Source organism: Zootoca vivipara, chromosome 2, assembly GCF_965207765.1.
Source record: "Zootoca vivipara chromosome 2, rZooViv2.hap1.1, whole genome shotgun sequence".
Classification (NCBI taxonomy): domain Eukaryota; kingdom Metazoa; phylum Chordata; class Lepidosauria; order Squamata; family Lacertidae; genus Zootoca; species Zootoca vivipara.
The window spans coordinates 52,707,686-52,725,001 of record NC_142584.1 but is presented as its reverse complement, the minus strand read 5'-3'; the positions used below and the strand labels follow the sequence as shown (position 1 = coordinate 52,725,001).

The 17,316-nt window shown below is 41.5% G+C and overlaps 1 protein-coding gene across 1 annotated transcript; it reads right to left on the bottom strand.

Moving 5' to 3' along the window:
• Positions 1-775: 775 nt before the first annotated feature.
• Positions 776-16,879, bottom strand: ZCCHC10 (zinc finger CCHC-type containing 10). The gene is made up of 4 exons (XM_035105379.3): positions 16,289-16,879; positions 8,672-8,830; positions 4,903-4,944; positions 776-2,936 (listed from the first exon to the last, which is right to left on the bottom strand). Exons 1-4 carry the CDS (start codon positions 16,327-16,329, stop codon positions 2,651-2,653), a joined length of 528 nt encoding a protein of 175 aa, XP_034961270.1. The 5' UTR covers positions 16,330-16,879; the 3' UTR covers positions 776-2,650.
• Positions 16,880-17,316: the final 437 nt, after the last annotated feature.

The following is a 17,316-nucleotide window of genomic DNA, read 5'->3' as shown; positions in this document are numbered from 1 at the left end:
TCCAGGAGAAGGACTTAGCATTACATGCAAACCTCCACTTACAGCTTGGTTCTCTCCAAAGCATGAGCAGAAGCCTTTGAACTAATATTAACAGTGTTTCTCCGAAAATAAGCCATACCATGAAAATAAGCCATAGTGATAGGAAGTTTAACCTTGTAGGTTAAACTGTACCATACTTAATAAAAAAATAAGACATCCCCTGAAAATAAGCCACCGTGTTTTTTTGAGGAAAAATAAATATAAGACGGTGTCTTATTTTTGGAGAAACACGGTAGCCTATTGCATACAAACCATTAAAGCAAGCAGCCATAGAATAACTGTAATGAGTCTCCTCAATATAATCTCTATACCACTATTGCTCCTCTCATTCTCTTCTGTAAGTGATTAGCCAACAGTAGGTCCCCACCATCTTCATTATTGTCTATGTCTTCAGGTCCTTAAGACTAGAATCAGCTAAGGAGACCAACTGCAATACAGCGGTACCTTGGTTGTCGAACGGCTTGGCTCCCAAACAAATCGGCTCCCGAATGCCGCAAACCTAGAAGTGAGTATTCTGGTTTACGAATGTTTTTTGGAAGCCGAATGTCCAACGTGGCTTCTGCGGCTTCCTATTGAGTGCCGGAAGCTCCTGCAGCCAATTGGAAGCCGCACCTTGGTTTTCAAATGGTTCCGGGAGTCGAACGAACTCTCGGAATGGATTGATTTTGACAACCAAGGTACTGTACCAATGTATTGGCACTGAAACGGCATTCTGTTAAAATAAACAATAAAGCCATTTACTTGCATTTAATAATTTATTAATCTTTCCTCTTAAATGATACATTCTTTAGCATGACTTTCAAATAGTTTTCTTGTACTTTTAGAATTACAGTATCTGAGTTCTGCAAAACATAGAAATGGTTACAGACTAAAATGCACAACTTACATAAACATTTAAATAGAACATTTGTATTCAAAAGGCATTCTACACACTACATTTTCATAAAAATATAAAAAATAGTTCAATAGTTAATTCGTATTTTAACTAGACTAGGATATTTAAGATCTTCCCCCACATGTTCCCTCTTAGAAAGACTCCCATCAATAAGAAACTAAAAGGAGACTGTATCACAAATTAAGTGACTACTGCCAATTGCTAAAATTTACCACAATAGCAAGTTAGTTCACTTCTGTAACTAGCAAGAAATGTACTGCATTATGATTTTTGCTATAATGTACCCTCCATTTCAAAGTCCATACAATTATATATAACTTGTGCTATGCAAATAGAAATAATTCTAAATAAGTGATTGTAAATTAGAATACAATGAAAGTTGCTATATGACCAAAATAAATCAACTTTATCTTACAGTTAAGAATTACTATGCAAAAATAGCACAAGGGGGAATATTTAAAGATACTTTCTTTCTTTTAAATCGGGCTCCAATGAAAATAAATGTTTTTTTTCTTTTTTCCTCATTGAAAATACAACATTTGTATGTTATTACAATTTCTCTAGCCCCCCAAATTAGATTATGGAAGGTAAAACGAAGACTTAAAACCCTCCTCATTTTAACACCCTCATTGGGGAACATTTAATTTTATGAAAAGGCACAAAGATGAAACACTTCAGTCGCAACAGTTAACACTACTCTCCATGCACAGTGCAAATGCCGCTTAAGGGATGGCCTTTAAGCTCTGAACGGGTCTTGTTAAAAAAATTAAAGCATTTGACCCTGGTCCAGAAATTGTGGTACATGCTGGAGAGAGGCATGTATGTAGTTCCATGGAAGGATCTCCACTGATAAACAGATGTTAGCATTTGACAGTGCTGTTTACTTGGGGGTGGGAGTGGGGGGGGGTCATAGAGAGGTTTCTGGAAATCATTTACCCTCTAACCCAGATAGAGTGACTGCGACTTTTCTATACTGTGAATATGAACCAACCCCTTTGGAGGGGGGGGGGGAGAGAGCCTTAAGTGTAGTACCATGTGTGCTGCCCAAAGCCATGTTAGGGTCACTCACTGCATATCATTTTGCATATGCAGGACCACATTCAGAAGGGCAATCTATGCACAGAAGCCTCTTTCAACAGGCTGAAGCAATCCCGCTGGACTGGCATGAATGTGTGGCCCTGATCTCCAAAATTCAGCAATACGATATTGCAACACATATTTGAGCAGCTACTGGCAGAAAAGGGAAATCTGTTTCACTTGTGCTGAAGGCATTATCACCCACCCACCCCTTTTAACTGTTAGTGGAGATTGAATATGGCTCTGACGTATCAGCCAACTGAAATAAAACTTTGCACCCTTCATCTTCCTATCTTGCTTTTCACATGAATGTTGGTTGCTTATAACGTAACAGGATAGTTCAGATAAATGTGTTTTGCTTGCTGGCATGTAAACATCAGGGTGACTGGACCTTAGCTCATATAAACATTTGATAGATTTCTTTAAAAACTAAGAGAAAAAAAGTAGCATTTCCTATTAGACAATAATCCACAAAAATACTCTTCCAATAAGCGTTACTTGCCATTTAACGGTTTATGTCCTATCAACTACTATGTAAAACACACAAAAAAAGAAAGAAATCAATTGTAAAAATTGACCTGTTAGTTTCGTTTGGCCGTTAAGCATTTCAGATGCTAATCGTTCATCAACACCAGAGTCCTAACACTGCACCAGATTACTTTTCTTCTTCTTTTTCTTTGGCGGTTCATCATCCGTGCTGCTGTCTGTGCTGCTGCTGCTGCTACTGCTGGAGGAACTAGAATCTGTCTCAAAGTCAGAAGAACTGGAAGAACTACTTGAAGAGGGGGATGATGAGGAAGAGGAAGTGCTTTCATCACTGTCACTGTCATCCGAAGAGGAGGAGGAGGAATCTTCGCTCTCAGATGATGACTCACTGGCTGAGCTGGCGCTGCTGCTACTGCTGGAACTCGTGACACTTTTAGACCTGCACAAGAGTTTTAAGATGACCAGCAGATATTATTCAATGGTACTGTGCCATTCGGTGACTAGCAAAGCCTTGTAAATCTAAATCAAATAATAATAATAATAATAATAATAATAATATATTATTTATACCCCGCCCATCTGGCCGGGTCTCCCCAGCCACTCTGGGTGGCTTCCAAAAAAGAATAAAACACAATAATCTATTAAACATTAAAAGCCTCCCTGAACAGGGCTGCCTTCAGATGTCTTCTAAAAGTCTGGTAGTTGTTTTCCTTTTTGACATCTGTTGGGAGGGCGTTCCACAGGGTAGGCGCCACCACCGAGAAGGCCCTCTGCCTAGTTCCCTGCAACGTGGCTTCTCGCAACGAGGGAACCACCAGAAGGCCCTCGGTGCTGGACCTCAGTGTCCGGGCAGTACCGTATGATAGAGGTGGAGACTGGAGGTGGTATACTGGACCGAGGCCATTTAGGACTTTAAAGGTCAGCACCAACACTTTGAATTGTGCTCGGAAACGTACCGGGTTCATAGAACCGTATTCATGTGTTTCCCAAAATATTCTTAGGGCGAAACATTTTTTTTCTTATATTGTACAGCAAGGATTTGGGGTTTTTTTTCTCTATTTATAAATGTTTGGCTGCTATTTAAAGTAGCTGAAAACAAAAGCAAGGGAATAAGGGAGTTTCACGTTGGTATACAAGTTACCATGAATACTAAAATTAAGTGTTAGGTGAGCGTTAGCACCCAACAATTATCAAAATCAGTGCTTTGTTTCTTTAAAAAAATGTTTAGGGGTACTCTCATTTTGACTCACGAAAATCACCATTTTATAGTTCAAATCTGGAAAAATAAATACAGTAAATGGACTAAAGTACAAAGATTCACAAAATGTTTAGGGGTATGCGTCCCCCTGCGTCCCTGCAGAGAAAAGGACTGATCAAAACCATTCCTAGTTTTGAATTCTGTAGATGTGCCACTATCAACAAAACATTATTTTAACAAAAAGATTCATATAATCAATTATCTCCCTGACTGGGTTCTAGGCTCAAATACCCAATCTTACTTGAGCAAGGCTATAGTTTCCTGCTATATGGATGAGCTGTAATAAGCCTTGGGGCCGGGCCCATATGCTACTCCTATATTTCAAGCACCCAGGGATAAGAGTGGAAGATTTTGCTTCCATAGTTTCTGGGTATGCCAGAATGGGAAGCTGTAGTTTATTCCACCCAGAAGCAAAAGAGGAAGGGGGCATTATTTGGAAGCCTCCACAAAGTTCTTAAAATTTCATTATTTTGTAAAAATTGGCAGCATTAAAAAAGTATTTTACCATTTGTTGAATTCTGTATTTCCTTCAGCACAAAAGAAAAGCTGCATGAAACAGCCAAGAGCAGTTATTGTAAATGGGAAGACCCCAGTTTTCCAAAGTACACTGAAGTTTATTTTGTCAGTGTTTGTTTCTAGAGAATCCATCAGCAGATATATGGCAGAGGGCCACTTACAACTTCAAGAGGCTGATGGTTTTCAGAGAGGCTTGGAAATGAAAATATTGGATATAGCTTAGTATGAGAAACTACTGCAGGCTAGGAAGCACATTTTTGCAGTTGAAACTCTGTAGGGAAACATTTTTTTCTTCTATCCCTTGATTTTGACAGCTACTTCTAATAAAACCATCTCACGTTATCTATCAAGTGATACATTTGTGCTTACCAATAAAGACAGGAAGAGGTAGAGCAAATGGAACGGAAAAAAATAAACTGGAATAGAACACACTATACATAACATTAACAGGCTACTAGAATTAAGTAAATCCCGAACTAGAAAGTAGGTCCCAGAGACACTTACTTCTCCATGTCCATAATTAGCACTGCAGCCAACAACATGCATGTCTTGTTCATTAGCCAAGCTACATCATTTATCACAGAAGCATTAGACAGGGGCAATTGGTTGAGTTACACATTTTCCCACATACCTTTTCTTCTTGCTCTTCCTGTCTGTAGTACATTCTGCAGAGCTGGATGAAAGGGCAGAAGAGAAACAATTGTTTTAATTAACATGCTGGATTTAAAATAATATATATATAATTTTGTTGCACAGTTAAAACTTAAGCTTAACAGTGGGCAGGGGGTGGAGAATCAAGCTTCCTAGACAAAGTAAGATGAGCAAAAGGGGCAAGTGGCAATGATACAGGTATTAATAAATTACTTTATTGAATGCTAGTTGCAGGTGTTTATGCAAACTGCCCAGGGAAGACATTGAAAGCCAGTATATATATTACTGGAATCCAACATCATACAAGCAGAGAAAAAGGACTTCCCTTCCCCATCTGCCCATTGCACCCATACCTCCCCTATCTCTTGCACAGCCCCACCTCCACTTTTTATAGCAGATTTGGGGGTGCAGGAGGTGTTGCAAGGCAAAGTTTTATTTCACAAGGATGGAAGTCCATTCCGCTCACACATGGACAGAACTGCATACAAGCATTAGTACACAAACCAATGTACTTCCCCTTGTGCTTGATACAGAAGCTGCAGTTAGTAAAAATGGGGTAGCATGATTGCTGATTGGAGCAAGGGCCTTGTCCACATATAACAACTGTGCTCAGAGATATGCACTGGTTACTGATTTACTACCAGGGCCAAGTTTAAGATGTCACAACTTGGGACCAGTTTACCTACGAGACCATCTTACCCCACCTGTGCCTTTGGTTGGCAGAACTGGAATTACAGGTGCCACATAATACACATTCCGCATTGGTAAGTGGATTGTTTAGTGTGGCCCCACATGCCCTTTGGAACTTGCTGCCTATTGAGATCAATCAGGCGCCTTCATTTTTCTCTTTTCAGTGCCTGCTAAAACATTCTTGTTTAGGTAAGCCTACCCAGATGCTTTAAAAGTTTAGGTAATTTTAATCTGTTTTAGTATTTTTACTTTAGTATGTTTTAAAGTAGGGTTGTGAATCTTTCCTGATTTTCTTGCTTTACATTTTTGTAAGCTGCTCTGAGGTTTCTTACAATAAAGCAGTGCAAAATTTTATGAAAAAAATAAATAAGAAGCAAAACTGAGAAAAAACATTTGCTGGCCCCTCTCTCAAGTTGTCCTACTTAAAGGAAATAAGAAACCCGGTAGTCTGGTAACAGCATTACTGAATTTTTCTTCTTTAGATATAGCACTTCTCCAATTGCTTTTCAACATATCACACAGCTTGATTTCACAAGACTCATCAAATTTGCTAAAAAGAACAGGGATGTAAATGGGTATATTATATGTAGTGTAATTTGCCCGAGCTTTTATGTGAATTTGTAATACCAGACGACAGATACATAGATAAAGCGAAAGCGTGGGCAATTGTTTTGAAACTGTATCATTTAGCTGTAGCAAACCTACTTATACATGTATCTCATTCTCAAGAGTCTGCAGTTTATTCTATACAGTACATCCATTATTATTTGATTTGATGTTGCTTAAAAAGAGGGCAAATTTGCAGTCTTGGTTTGTACACAGTTAAACTGCTTTGAAAATATAAGCATGGAAAAATAGTTGGTTCAGTCATTTATCAGAATTACACAAGAATAATAATTTTCAGGCATGAAAGTTTAGGAAGTTATTCAGAGTTCAGCAATACTGCAGGAATAGCTAGTATATTAAAATGCCAGTGCTGTCAAAACATCATGCAGCTAAGATGCCAGCTGTTTAAGTAAATAGCAGCACTAGTAATTCTGGGTGAATATAATATGGATGGGTGCTTTGCTACTCTTGGCTAACATAGCTTCAACAGAAAACGTCGAGGCTGTATCTTTACTATAAACAGGAAACCAGCATCATCTTCATCACCCCCATTGTAGTTTAATACATGTCTCACTGCATCCATTTATTCCTATTATGATACTATAGCTCCTATTTCTTAGTTTACACATGATGTGGTGAAATGGCTAAGAATGTAAGCTGGATACTCCTTGACTCAAGTATCACTTCGGCTGCAAACTCATCTGTTGGCCTCGGAAAGATACTATTGCCTCAAACTCAGCAAATTATCTTTAGTGTGGAGACTTGCTTTACATGGTTGTTTTAAGGAGTACTGAAATACTCTAAAATTTTCTGGAAGAGTGGGAAAATATGCACTAAACATAATGATATGAGGAAATGTTAGGTTGAGAGTTAAGTGTGTGCTTGCAAAAAACAAACAAAAACCTCTTGGTTATTTTTTTTTAAGCCCCTTGGCTGGCAGACAATAGCAACAATGTTAGCTTTATTACACAACCAACTATGTTTTGTTAAATAAATGTCTAAATCTCCAATAGTAGTAATTTAAAATACACAAATCCGTTGATTTTAAACTGCATAGGAGTGGGCCACATAAATATGCACTAAGCATTGTTCTCAGTGGGTTAAGATCCAACATCACTCAAGTGGACTTTCCAGTCTTCTGCTTCCCCTGCAACCCCACGCCCTCCAGAAAAAAAAACTGCTCTGGGAGGCTGGGGGGACCCTCTAGAGCAGATTTCGTGGAGGTGAACACCACATTTGCAACCCCTACTTTAAAAGCTTTCTTGCATTTAAGTGCTATATGACAATTGTAGTGAACAACCCCGCCTTAATGCTCAAGAGTGAAAGGGTATACTAAAAAGGAAAGGAGGAATTTTAGAGGTAAAAAACAACAGGACAAAAAGCATGTTTTCAGATGCTTAAAGAGCAGACAGAAGTGAGAGGTGCAGAGATTCTGAGGCAAGACATTCCAGGGAAATGGGGCAACAAGACAAGGTGGAAGCATGCAACCAAAGTAGTATGGCAAGGTTTAGCCAACAAGAAAGTATCAACATAACAAAGGCAACAAGATACCAAGTACAGTGGTACCTCAAACGTAATCCATTCTGGAAGACCGTTTGAGTTCTGAAACGTTCGAAAACCAAGGCGTAAAGAGCTGTCTCCAAATTCAACTGAGAAAATTGAAAAACATGCAGTGGAAGCTGTATCACTTCCGAGGCATGTTCGAAAACAGAAGCATTTACTTCCGTGTTTTCGCCGTTCGGGTTCGGAAACATTCGTCAATGGAGACATTCGAGAACCAAGGTACCACTATAAAAAGAAGCAAGCAAAAAGGAAAGACAGGAGGGAGGGCATAAATATTATTAGGTTGGGTGGGCAGGGAGTAATAAAAAAATGAAAGGGAGTGTAATGAAAAGAGAAGCTTGGTCAACATGAGATGCAGAAAGGGGAAAATCCCAACCTAGAAGCAGAGTTAAGACTGGAGGAAAGATGAAGCTGTAGGAGAGGCAAACCAGAAAGAAGAACACTACAATGTTTAAGCGGGGGGGGGGGATAAGAGAACAAATCATCCCATGTCAAGTTGCAAGATAACACCACAGTTGCATTACATGTGCAGTAGCCCTTGTTCCCAGAACATGCTTATCTTTCCCATTGAAACCAACAGTCAACCAATGGATTCAAGTCACAAGAAATGACATTCTGATTCTGATTAAACATCAGGAAGAACTTTCAGTGAAACAGACTCACATGAGAGGTGGTGGACTCTGCTTCCTAGGAGGTTTTTGAGCAGAGGTTGGGGGGCCATCTGCCTTGGATGCTTTAGTTGAGATTCCTGCATTGCAGGGGGTTGGACTAGATGACCCTCGGGCCCCTTCCAACTCTACAATTGTACAATTCAAGGGCTCTTAAACTACAGCTTGATCACATGCACTTTTCTACAAATGGTGTACAGTCTCCTTCCCCTGTGATCTTACCTCTGTTGTAATAGTTGCTTCTCTTTTTCCTGAAGTGCTTTTTTAAACTCTGTTGTCCTTGATGGTCTATGCAGATATTTTCTTTTCCCTGTACATTCATAGGTCCAGTGTCCAAATTCCAAACACTTCTGACATCTCACATGCTGCTTGTTTGCTTCCCTATGGAAATATCAAAGAGCATTTGAAACCAGATGTCTTTGATTTAAAAGCTGACTATTAACCACAGCTAAGATCAACATTCTAGAAAATAGATGGCAGTTCCAACATAAAAACCACCAACTTTGGGCCCCTAGTAGGGGATTATATTTGTAATTTGATGAGAACAGACTGTGGCTGAACAAGAAGTTTATGGCAACTGTGTAGCATAATCCACTGATAACATTACAAGTTAGAGGCTGGGTTCAACTTCCAGCAAAAATATCTCCTAAAAGATACCCCTCACATCACAGCTAAGGTCATTCTAGTTAACTTGTTCCCTTACCAGCCCAAAACGTACTCAATTACACGGAGAAGCCTTGTGCTCATTTGATTTGCTCTGGTGTGTGCTTTGATTTTTAAAAGCCACAAATGAAATTAGATCCAATTTAGAATGAGCATGCACTAATCTCTCTGCTTCAGTTCCGGGGTGGGCCCAATGCCATCTAAACGCAAGCAACACTGAAATCCCACTGTTTCCTATGGGCAGCTCTTACTTCCACCCCAGGGGAAAGGGGAAAATATAGAGTTTAAAGGAATCAGAAAGTTCCATTTCCAGACAATAAGGTAGCAAGGTGTCACAAGGAGCTAGCTACTGAATTGAACCAATCTACTGGTGAGGGTAATTTTAACACTTCCCAGCTTATGATGTCTGTCCTTAAATATTCATGCCCCTCAATACCAGGTGCTCGCAATCACACGTGGGCAAAGTGCTGTTGTGTTGATGTCCAGTTTGCAGGCTTCCTACAGGAATCTGGTCAGCCACTGCAAAAACAGACTGTTGGACTAGATGGGCCACTGGCCTGATCCAGTAGGCTTGTCTTACATTCTTAAGATGCCCTGCTTCCCAGGAGAGAAAGAGATTCCCTCATATCCACAATAGTAATCACCTACTGTGTTAAGAATTGTCCTTGTCTCAAGGTCAGAGGAAATGGAGAGGAGGTAATGACAACATCTCTGGTTTTGGAGGCAGGAGCTCCAAAAGCAGGGAGAGAGAATGCTCTTGGATGCTACACTACAAAGAAAACCCACTGCCTTTGGTTGGTGGCTGTCACGATATACCCTTGATATACTGTACCTATTTCATGATTCTCTGCACAACTTGTGCTTTGCTTCGTGTAAGCAGCAATCGCACTGAAAGGTGCACTGAATGTTGCAATGACCTCATCCCTAGGCACGAAGGAATTTGGATTTGGCATACCGTAATTGTTGGTGCTATATCTGAATTTTAAAGAGCATCTCATTTCAACATCCAACTGCGGGAGATGATAACAGTATCTTGAGGTTTCTTTGATGTTATTAAAGTTGGTAAAGGAAATATGTTTAAGCTAAAATTATAGCTTCACTTAATCTATGCTTTGCTACTCACGCCAATGACCTAACTGGAATTTAGGTGACTGATCCACAAACCAGTTGAACCAGAGTACATGGATTACATCAATCCTCCAATGCAAACTCCATTAAAAACATTTTTTTAAATGATTGTGGTTTTACCATTACCTCCAACGGTTGCTGGATTACTACCTTTTCTTCCCTTGGGACAAAGATGACTTACATTTAAGTACTCTTGTTTAGCTGGCCTGAGGATTAATCTTCTAGAACTAAAGCAAGTGTTTTTGTTGTTGTTGTTTCAGAATCAAGGCACAAACTTTTGACAAATGTAATTTCCATATGGGAAAGTGGTAAATAGGGTTTCAAATGCAAATAAGTGCAAGAAAGCTTAAGGAACTGCTAACGGTACTATGGGGGAAAAAAACCCAGACAAAAGTAAGGAAAATGTAGCCAAGAGCTATTTTCACCTCACTAGCTGTGGAGCTAGCAGTTATTGATTTTCTCCTTCCCCACTACTACACACACACCTGCCTATTTCACGCAATTCACAAGACTGGTGATAATATCCAAACTAGAATAACAACTAAATACTAGTACATTTATTCACAGACTATTATTTGGTGATAATGATTAAATTGGAGCAAATGTATTAAAAAATATAAGCTCTTCATCAGAGCAGCAAGTTGAAAGTATTTCTGAAGATAAAAATTGAGAATTCATCTGAAAAACAAATACATTTTACCCAGCCTGAGATTGTTCCTAGAAGGCACAAAGTATCTTTTTGGCTTTTAAAAAACTAAAACCAGAGTCAGGAATCCGGGCTGTGGTCCAGAAGCTATTTACATGAGAGTATCTTTTCTAACTTCAAATTGATTTCAATATTATAGCAATAGGCTCCACCCCTTGATGCCTCACAGATCTACAAAAAATGAACTAGTGAATATCTGATATTCTACTACTGTACATTTCAATTGGTGAAACTAGGCAAGATTACCTGGGTGTCATGTGTGCAAATCTACATGTGGATGTCACACATCTAATAAATAAAAACAGAACACTTAAATTGTTTCTAACTAGACAAATTTTGATGGTCTATCATTGCAAGAAAAACCGCTAACGGTTTAAAAAGAATCTATGATTCTATGATTCTAATTGAAGAGAGGTGTGCTAACTGAGGCTTTAGTTTTGTTTTTGTTATGTAAATTTGAATGTTCTCAATTCCTGGAGTTGATTTACATAACATTAATTCTGTTGTAAGCAGTTATGAGCCATTAGAAAAAGTCAACTACTCTAAATGAGTAAGTAAAAGCTACTACCGGTACCATCTTTTTTATTACAGGTAGGTAGCCGTGTTGGTCTGAGTCGAAGCAAAATAAAAAAATTCCTTCAGTAGCACCTTAAAGACCAACTAAGTTTTTATTTTGGTATGAGCTTTTGTGTGCATGCACACTTCGTCAGATACACTGAAACAGAATCCACCAAACCCTTATGTATATTCAGAGGGTGGGGGTGGGGTGATGGGAATGGGTGATGGGCTGATGGGAGTGGTAAACCTGTAGATGGCATGATCAAGCTTTCTTTAGCGCCTCAGCCCTTGCTTTTCCCCCCCAGGACCAATTGCAGTCACCATCAGTCGTTAACAGCCATCTACAGGTTTACCACTCCCATCAGCCCATCACCCATTCCCATCACCCCCACCGCCCACCCTCTGAATATACATAAGGGTTTGGTGGATTCTGTTTCAGTGTATCTGACGAAGTGTGCATGCACACAAAAGCTCATACCAAAATAAAAACTTAGTTGGTCTTTAAGGTGCTACTGAAGGAATTTTTTTATTTTGCATCTTTTTTATATTTAGAATATTTCTACACTATCCTTTAATATAAATTTTTAGTGCATCTTATGGTAAATAGTTTCTAAAACAATGGAGAACAAAGGTCAGAACATCAATAAATTCAGCAAAACAGATGAAACTACCGGTACATGTAGAACCAATTTACATTATATGTAGGAATACCATGAAACATTTATGCTCACTTGGTGTCAGAATGACAATAGTTGGCACCATGCAAGGTTTGATAATGAGGCATTCCATAAACTATATCTCAAATAAAGGTAAAGGGACCCCTGACAGTTAGGTCAAATCGCGGAAGACTCTGGGGTTGCAGTAATCATCTCGCTTTACTGGCTGAGGGAGCCAGTGTACAGCTTCCGGGTCATGTGGCCAGCATGACTAAGCCGCTTCTGGCGAACCAGAGCAGCGCACGGAAACGCCGTTTACCTTCCTACTGGAGCGGTACCTATTTAGGTACTTGCACCGAACAATAGGCGCTCACCCCGTCAGAGGGATTCAAACTGGCGACCTTCTGATCGGCAAGCCCTAGGCTCTGTGGTTTAGATCACAGCGCCACCTGTGTCCTATATCTCAAATATATCCCCATAAAAACTTGAAGGGCCAATATACCCACACTGAAATCCTATGCACAGAAAGCTGTAAAACGACTGCAGTGCTGGGGGAGTGAGGCCTTGTCAACATTTAACACCTGTGCTCAGAGTCTGCACTGGTTGCCTATCTGCTGCCGGGCCAAGTTCAAGGTGTTACTATTAATATATAAAGCCCTTAACAACTTGGGACCAGTTAAGCTAGGAGATTGCTGTATCCCTTATGTGCCCACTTGACCAGCAGAATTGGCACTTTTACCAATGCCATATAACCCACACCACTTCTGCAAGAAGTTGATCATTTAGTGTGGCAGCACAAACACAACAAGAAGTAAAAACTAAAAATGGCTCAGGAATGTAAAGAATATTCAACTTAAAAAGCAGAAAAGTATCTCATAGTTAACAGCTGCACTGTAGACATTTCTGCATGTTTGAAACTCCCTGCTTATTGATATCAGGCAGGCACTTTCTGTGTATTCCTTTCAGTGCCTGCTGAATACATTCTTATTTAGATAAGCCTACCCAGATGTTTAGAAAGTTTGTAGGAGTTTTGATTTGTTTAGTCTAGTTTACTGCAGCTTTAACCTTCTGTGTGTTTTAAATTACAGACAATTTTTTTAAAAGTAATAATCTTATTGGGAATGTGTGGGGTTTTTTTGTAAACCACTTTGAAGTCTTTTCTACAATCAAGTGGTACATAAATTTTCTTAAATAAATAATTTTTTGAGTGTGGCTTCCACGTGGATAAAAGTGAGGCTCCCTACAGGACAAATACAGTACACTAAGAAGACCTCTTCCCTTTGCAGGAGTAGTGAACAAATTTGCAGGGCCGTCTTGAGCAGGTCGGGCGCCCTGGCGCTGCGGCACGGAGATCGCTCCGGCGCCTCCGCCCTCGCAGCGCGGCTTCGCCGTGCAGCACCCCCCCTGCCAGCCCGGCGCCCTGCACCACCGGGACTGCACCTAGAGCCGGGCCTGCAAATTTGAATGGTCCAGCTGCTTTATATGTTGCAGAAATGACGTGGGCTTCGAACATCATCACTTCTAAATGCCCATACCTATTAAACAGAGCACATTTAGCTCTCTGTTATACTAGTGAACTGGGGACAATGAAGCAGACCTAACACTGGTTTGAACACAAGTTATGGGAATTTTGGGTCAATCCAACTGTTTCCAATGAACAACTAATATTAAGAGCTACTCTATACCAGTGATAGGAGTGAAGAATGAATACTTCACAACCACTGAATCCCATGTCCAGTAAAACTTTGAATGGTTTGGGGCAGGTATGGTGAACATGTGGTTCTCCAGATGTTGCCTAACTAGAAGTCCTACCATCCCTGGCTAATGGCCATGCCTGGGAAGGCCAATGGAAGTTGTAGTTCAGCAACACCTGGAGGGCCAAAGGTTTCCCACACCTGGTTTGGGGTCTTCTTCAGCTAGGCCCACAAGTTTACTTTTTTTTAAAAAAAGCCTCAGTAGTCTCCCGCAATTTATTCGCTAAGCACTTTAAGAATAAAATTGCTTGCACCTATTTTGACCTAGACATCACTACTATTGCTGCAATCAGTGAATGTGTCCGAAGAAATAACTGGTAATAGTTTATCAGATGAATGCCAGTTGTTGAAGGTCAACATGCTTGCAAGGATGTGGGTTACTTGCTGAATGCCTGATACTCATGACTTCTAATGTCCAGTAAGAGATGGATGACCAGCTGGCTCGAGGTGGCCATTAGTGTCTAATTCTGATAGGGAGTGGTTGTGGGTGTCCTGAAGGAGACACCCTCCAAAAGAAACCCTCTTTAGACCTATAAGTGTTGTTTGCTTTACCCTGTTGTACTAAATCAAAGAGTATGACTATGGTGGATTTTCCTCCAAGCATTTTTGAAGCTTGAAGTATGAGTGAATATGAAGCAGCTAAGAGTATGTGGTTTGTACCAAGTAATAAATAATAACTAGGAGATGGGTTCAGGCATCCCCAAACTTCAACCCTCCAGATGTTTTGGACTACAATTCCCATCTTCCCCGGCCACTGGTCCTGTTAGCTAGGGGTCATGGGAGTTGTAGGCCAAAACGTCTGGAGGGCCGCAGTTGGGGGATGCTTGGGTTAGATCAGGCATCCCCAAACTGCGGCCCTCCAGATGTTTTGGCCTACAACTCCCATGATCCCTACCTAACAGGACCAGTGGTCAGGGGTGATGTGAATTGTAGTCCAAAACATCTGGAGGGCCGAAGTTTGGGGATGCCTGGGTTAGATGGATAATTGTGTATTTATTCCACTTGCCATTTTACTCACCCTTAGTAAAGGGAACAACATTTTTAAGGCATGGTACACTACTAATATGCACACAAAGACCTCATAAAAAGCCCTGTACCTTTTCTGAGTAAATCATAAATCCTAATGAGGATTAAGAATCAACACTGTACAAGCCTTCTGCATGAGAGAAATGAAAGGATATTACAACAGACCCTACAATCTGCATGAGAAACTAGAAAAAATATAGGAAAACTGAATAGGTCAAACAATTGTTTTGTGCAGGCATCTTAATTTTCAAAACCAAAGAACATGCAGCATTTTAAATTTTGCTTTGTCCCTCTGATATTCCCTCTGACCTTGACTAACTCATGTAAGTTTTACTACTTTATTGTAGTAATGTGAAGCAGCATTTATGAGTACATAAAAAGCTTGTGTGGGGTAATCAAAAACAAGCATGAAGTCATTTCTCCTTTTCACATTTTCCTTTAAGCTTAGAGCCATCAAAAAGTGCTGAGATTCACAGGGATTACACACTTCTAGTGTGAGAATCATTTCTATATATTTATTTATAGAAATGTCACAGCAAGAACAAGAAGTCAACTGGAAAGCTTTGGTTATTTCCCATTTAGTATTATATCCACATATCCAGGCTACATATAGTGGAGGCACCAAGCCAAAGAAAATGCCTTCAACCTTTCCTAAGCATTCACTCTGAGCATTCAACTTTGTGTTCCTAGATACAGTAATCCTTTTTTAAAAACCACCACAACAGCAGCTTTTGAACGGCAAAGAAGCGCTACTGGGCGAGATAACACAACCGGACCACGAAAGACGGCCAATGCAATGCCACTAAGATCCATCTGAAAGCGCTAAGCCTAACCACCTTTTCCTAGCAGGCAACATAAAGGAGAAAGAAGCGCCCACCAGGCCATGGAGAGCCTCCCTTCGTGAATCTGAAGGGGATTTAAAGCCTTTAAAGACCCCCCCCCCCATCTATTGCCCGCCCGCAACCCCGGCGCTTCCCACAGCCGGTCATTCAGAGCAGCGCCCGGGTGGCAGCACATCCCCGCGCGGACACGAAGGGACGATCCCGCCTCGCGAAAAACCAGGCGCCCCCCGCCCCGTCACCAGCCTCCTCTCGCGCTCTCATTCCATTTCTATTTCGCTTTCAGGCCGCGCGGGCTCCTGCCCCGCTCCGAGAGCTCGCGCTCGTCCTGGCGGCTGACAGGTAGCAGCAACCGGGGCGCTTCTTCGGCTGCACGCGACTCCCCGGCAGCAGGACGCCGCTCCCCGCGCCTGGTCCCCGGCGGCGGCGGCGCCTCCCCTTCCCACCGCCGCCTCTTTCCCCGCAGCGCGACCCTCGCCGTCCGCAGCAGCAGCCCCTCGTACACTTACGCCTGTCTCCGAGCGATAAGACGGTGCATGGGAGTCGCCATCTTAGCCACCGGCCGGGCACTAGCGCACACTGCATGCCGGGAACGCCGCCCTCCCTTTATCCGCCCTATTGGACGAGCCGGGCTCAGGCAGCCCGTCGAGCGAACGCCGGGAGGGAGGAGGAGGAGGAGGAGGAGGAGGGCGGCACCATTAGGGGGGCGGGGGGCGAATACGGTCTCACTCCTCCTCCCCACCCCCACCCCGCGTCTTCAGCTCTTCGCCATACGGAGCCGGACCTGCTTTACAGCCCTTTTCTCCCAGCGTCCCTTCTCAATCTCGAAATGACGGCTGCAAGTTATGTTCTTGGCGCTTTAGAAAGCTCTCCGGTTTCTAAAAGTCATGGGATTGGGCCGCTTTCGTTCTCCCTTACGTTAAGAACTCCCTGCAAGTGGAAATCTAGCACAGCAGGGAGGACCCGAAGTAGTTTACTTTCTTGCAAGTGGTGATGTTGTTGTTGCTGCGTGGTATCATAAATTGTGCGGCCCACCTGCAGACTTGAGTTGGACAGTCCGCTTTACAACCGCTTGCCTTGCCTTGGTGGAATCCCGATGTGGAATGACAACAACAACGGAGTGTGCTGTTTCAGATTCCAGGTGATGGTTGTCATCCATATAACGTCTGATTACTCCACGTTTAAAAAAATTGCAAGGAGAAAACTACCTCATCAAAGAGAAACATTTGCCATGCTCCTTTCCCTGCTGTCTACTTTTCTACTTACAGGGCACCCTGTTTTGCTTTGTTTTAATGTCAGCATCTCCAGTACTAAGTGACCCATTCCATTCATTCACTTCAGAACTCTTTCCTCTAATTCCTGACCTCTGCTGCATGTGTAGATCCAACCTGTAATATGAGAAATCTATAAAAACCCAAGTGAAGCATCACTTTAATTGATAGCATCCTGCTCACAGCGTAAGTTCAGGCTCTTGGTACCTAATAAACACCATAGATAAGGTGTCCTGTTCAAGTGTTGGACTAGGACTTGAGATTCC

Excerpts from the sequence above, each read along its gene's own strand:
- ZCCHC10 (XM_035105379.3), bottom strand. The coding sequence starts at position 16,329 with ATGGCGACTCCCATGCACCGTCTTATCGCTCGGAGACAGGC. Across the intron at positions 8,831-16,288 it reads CTTATCGCTCGGAGACAGGC|GGAAGCAAACAAGCAGCATG; the intron begins GTAAGTGTACGA and ends ATATTTCCATAG. Across the intron at positions 4,945-8,671 it reads AAGCAACTATTACAACAGAG|CTCTGCAGAATGTACTACAG; the intron begins GTAAGATCACAG and ends CCTTTCATCCAG.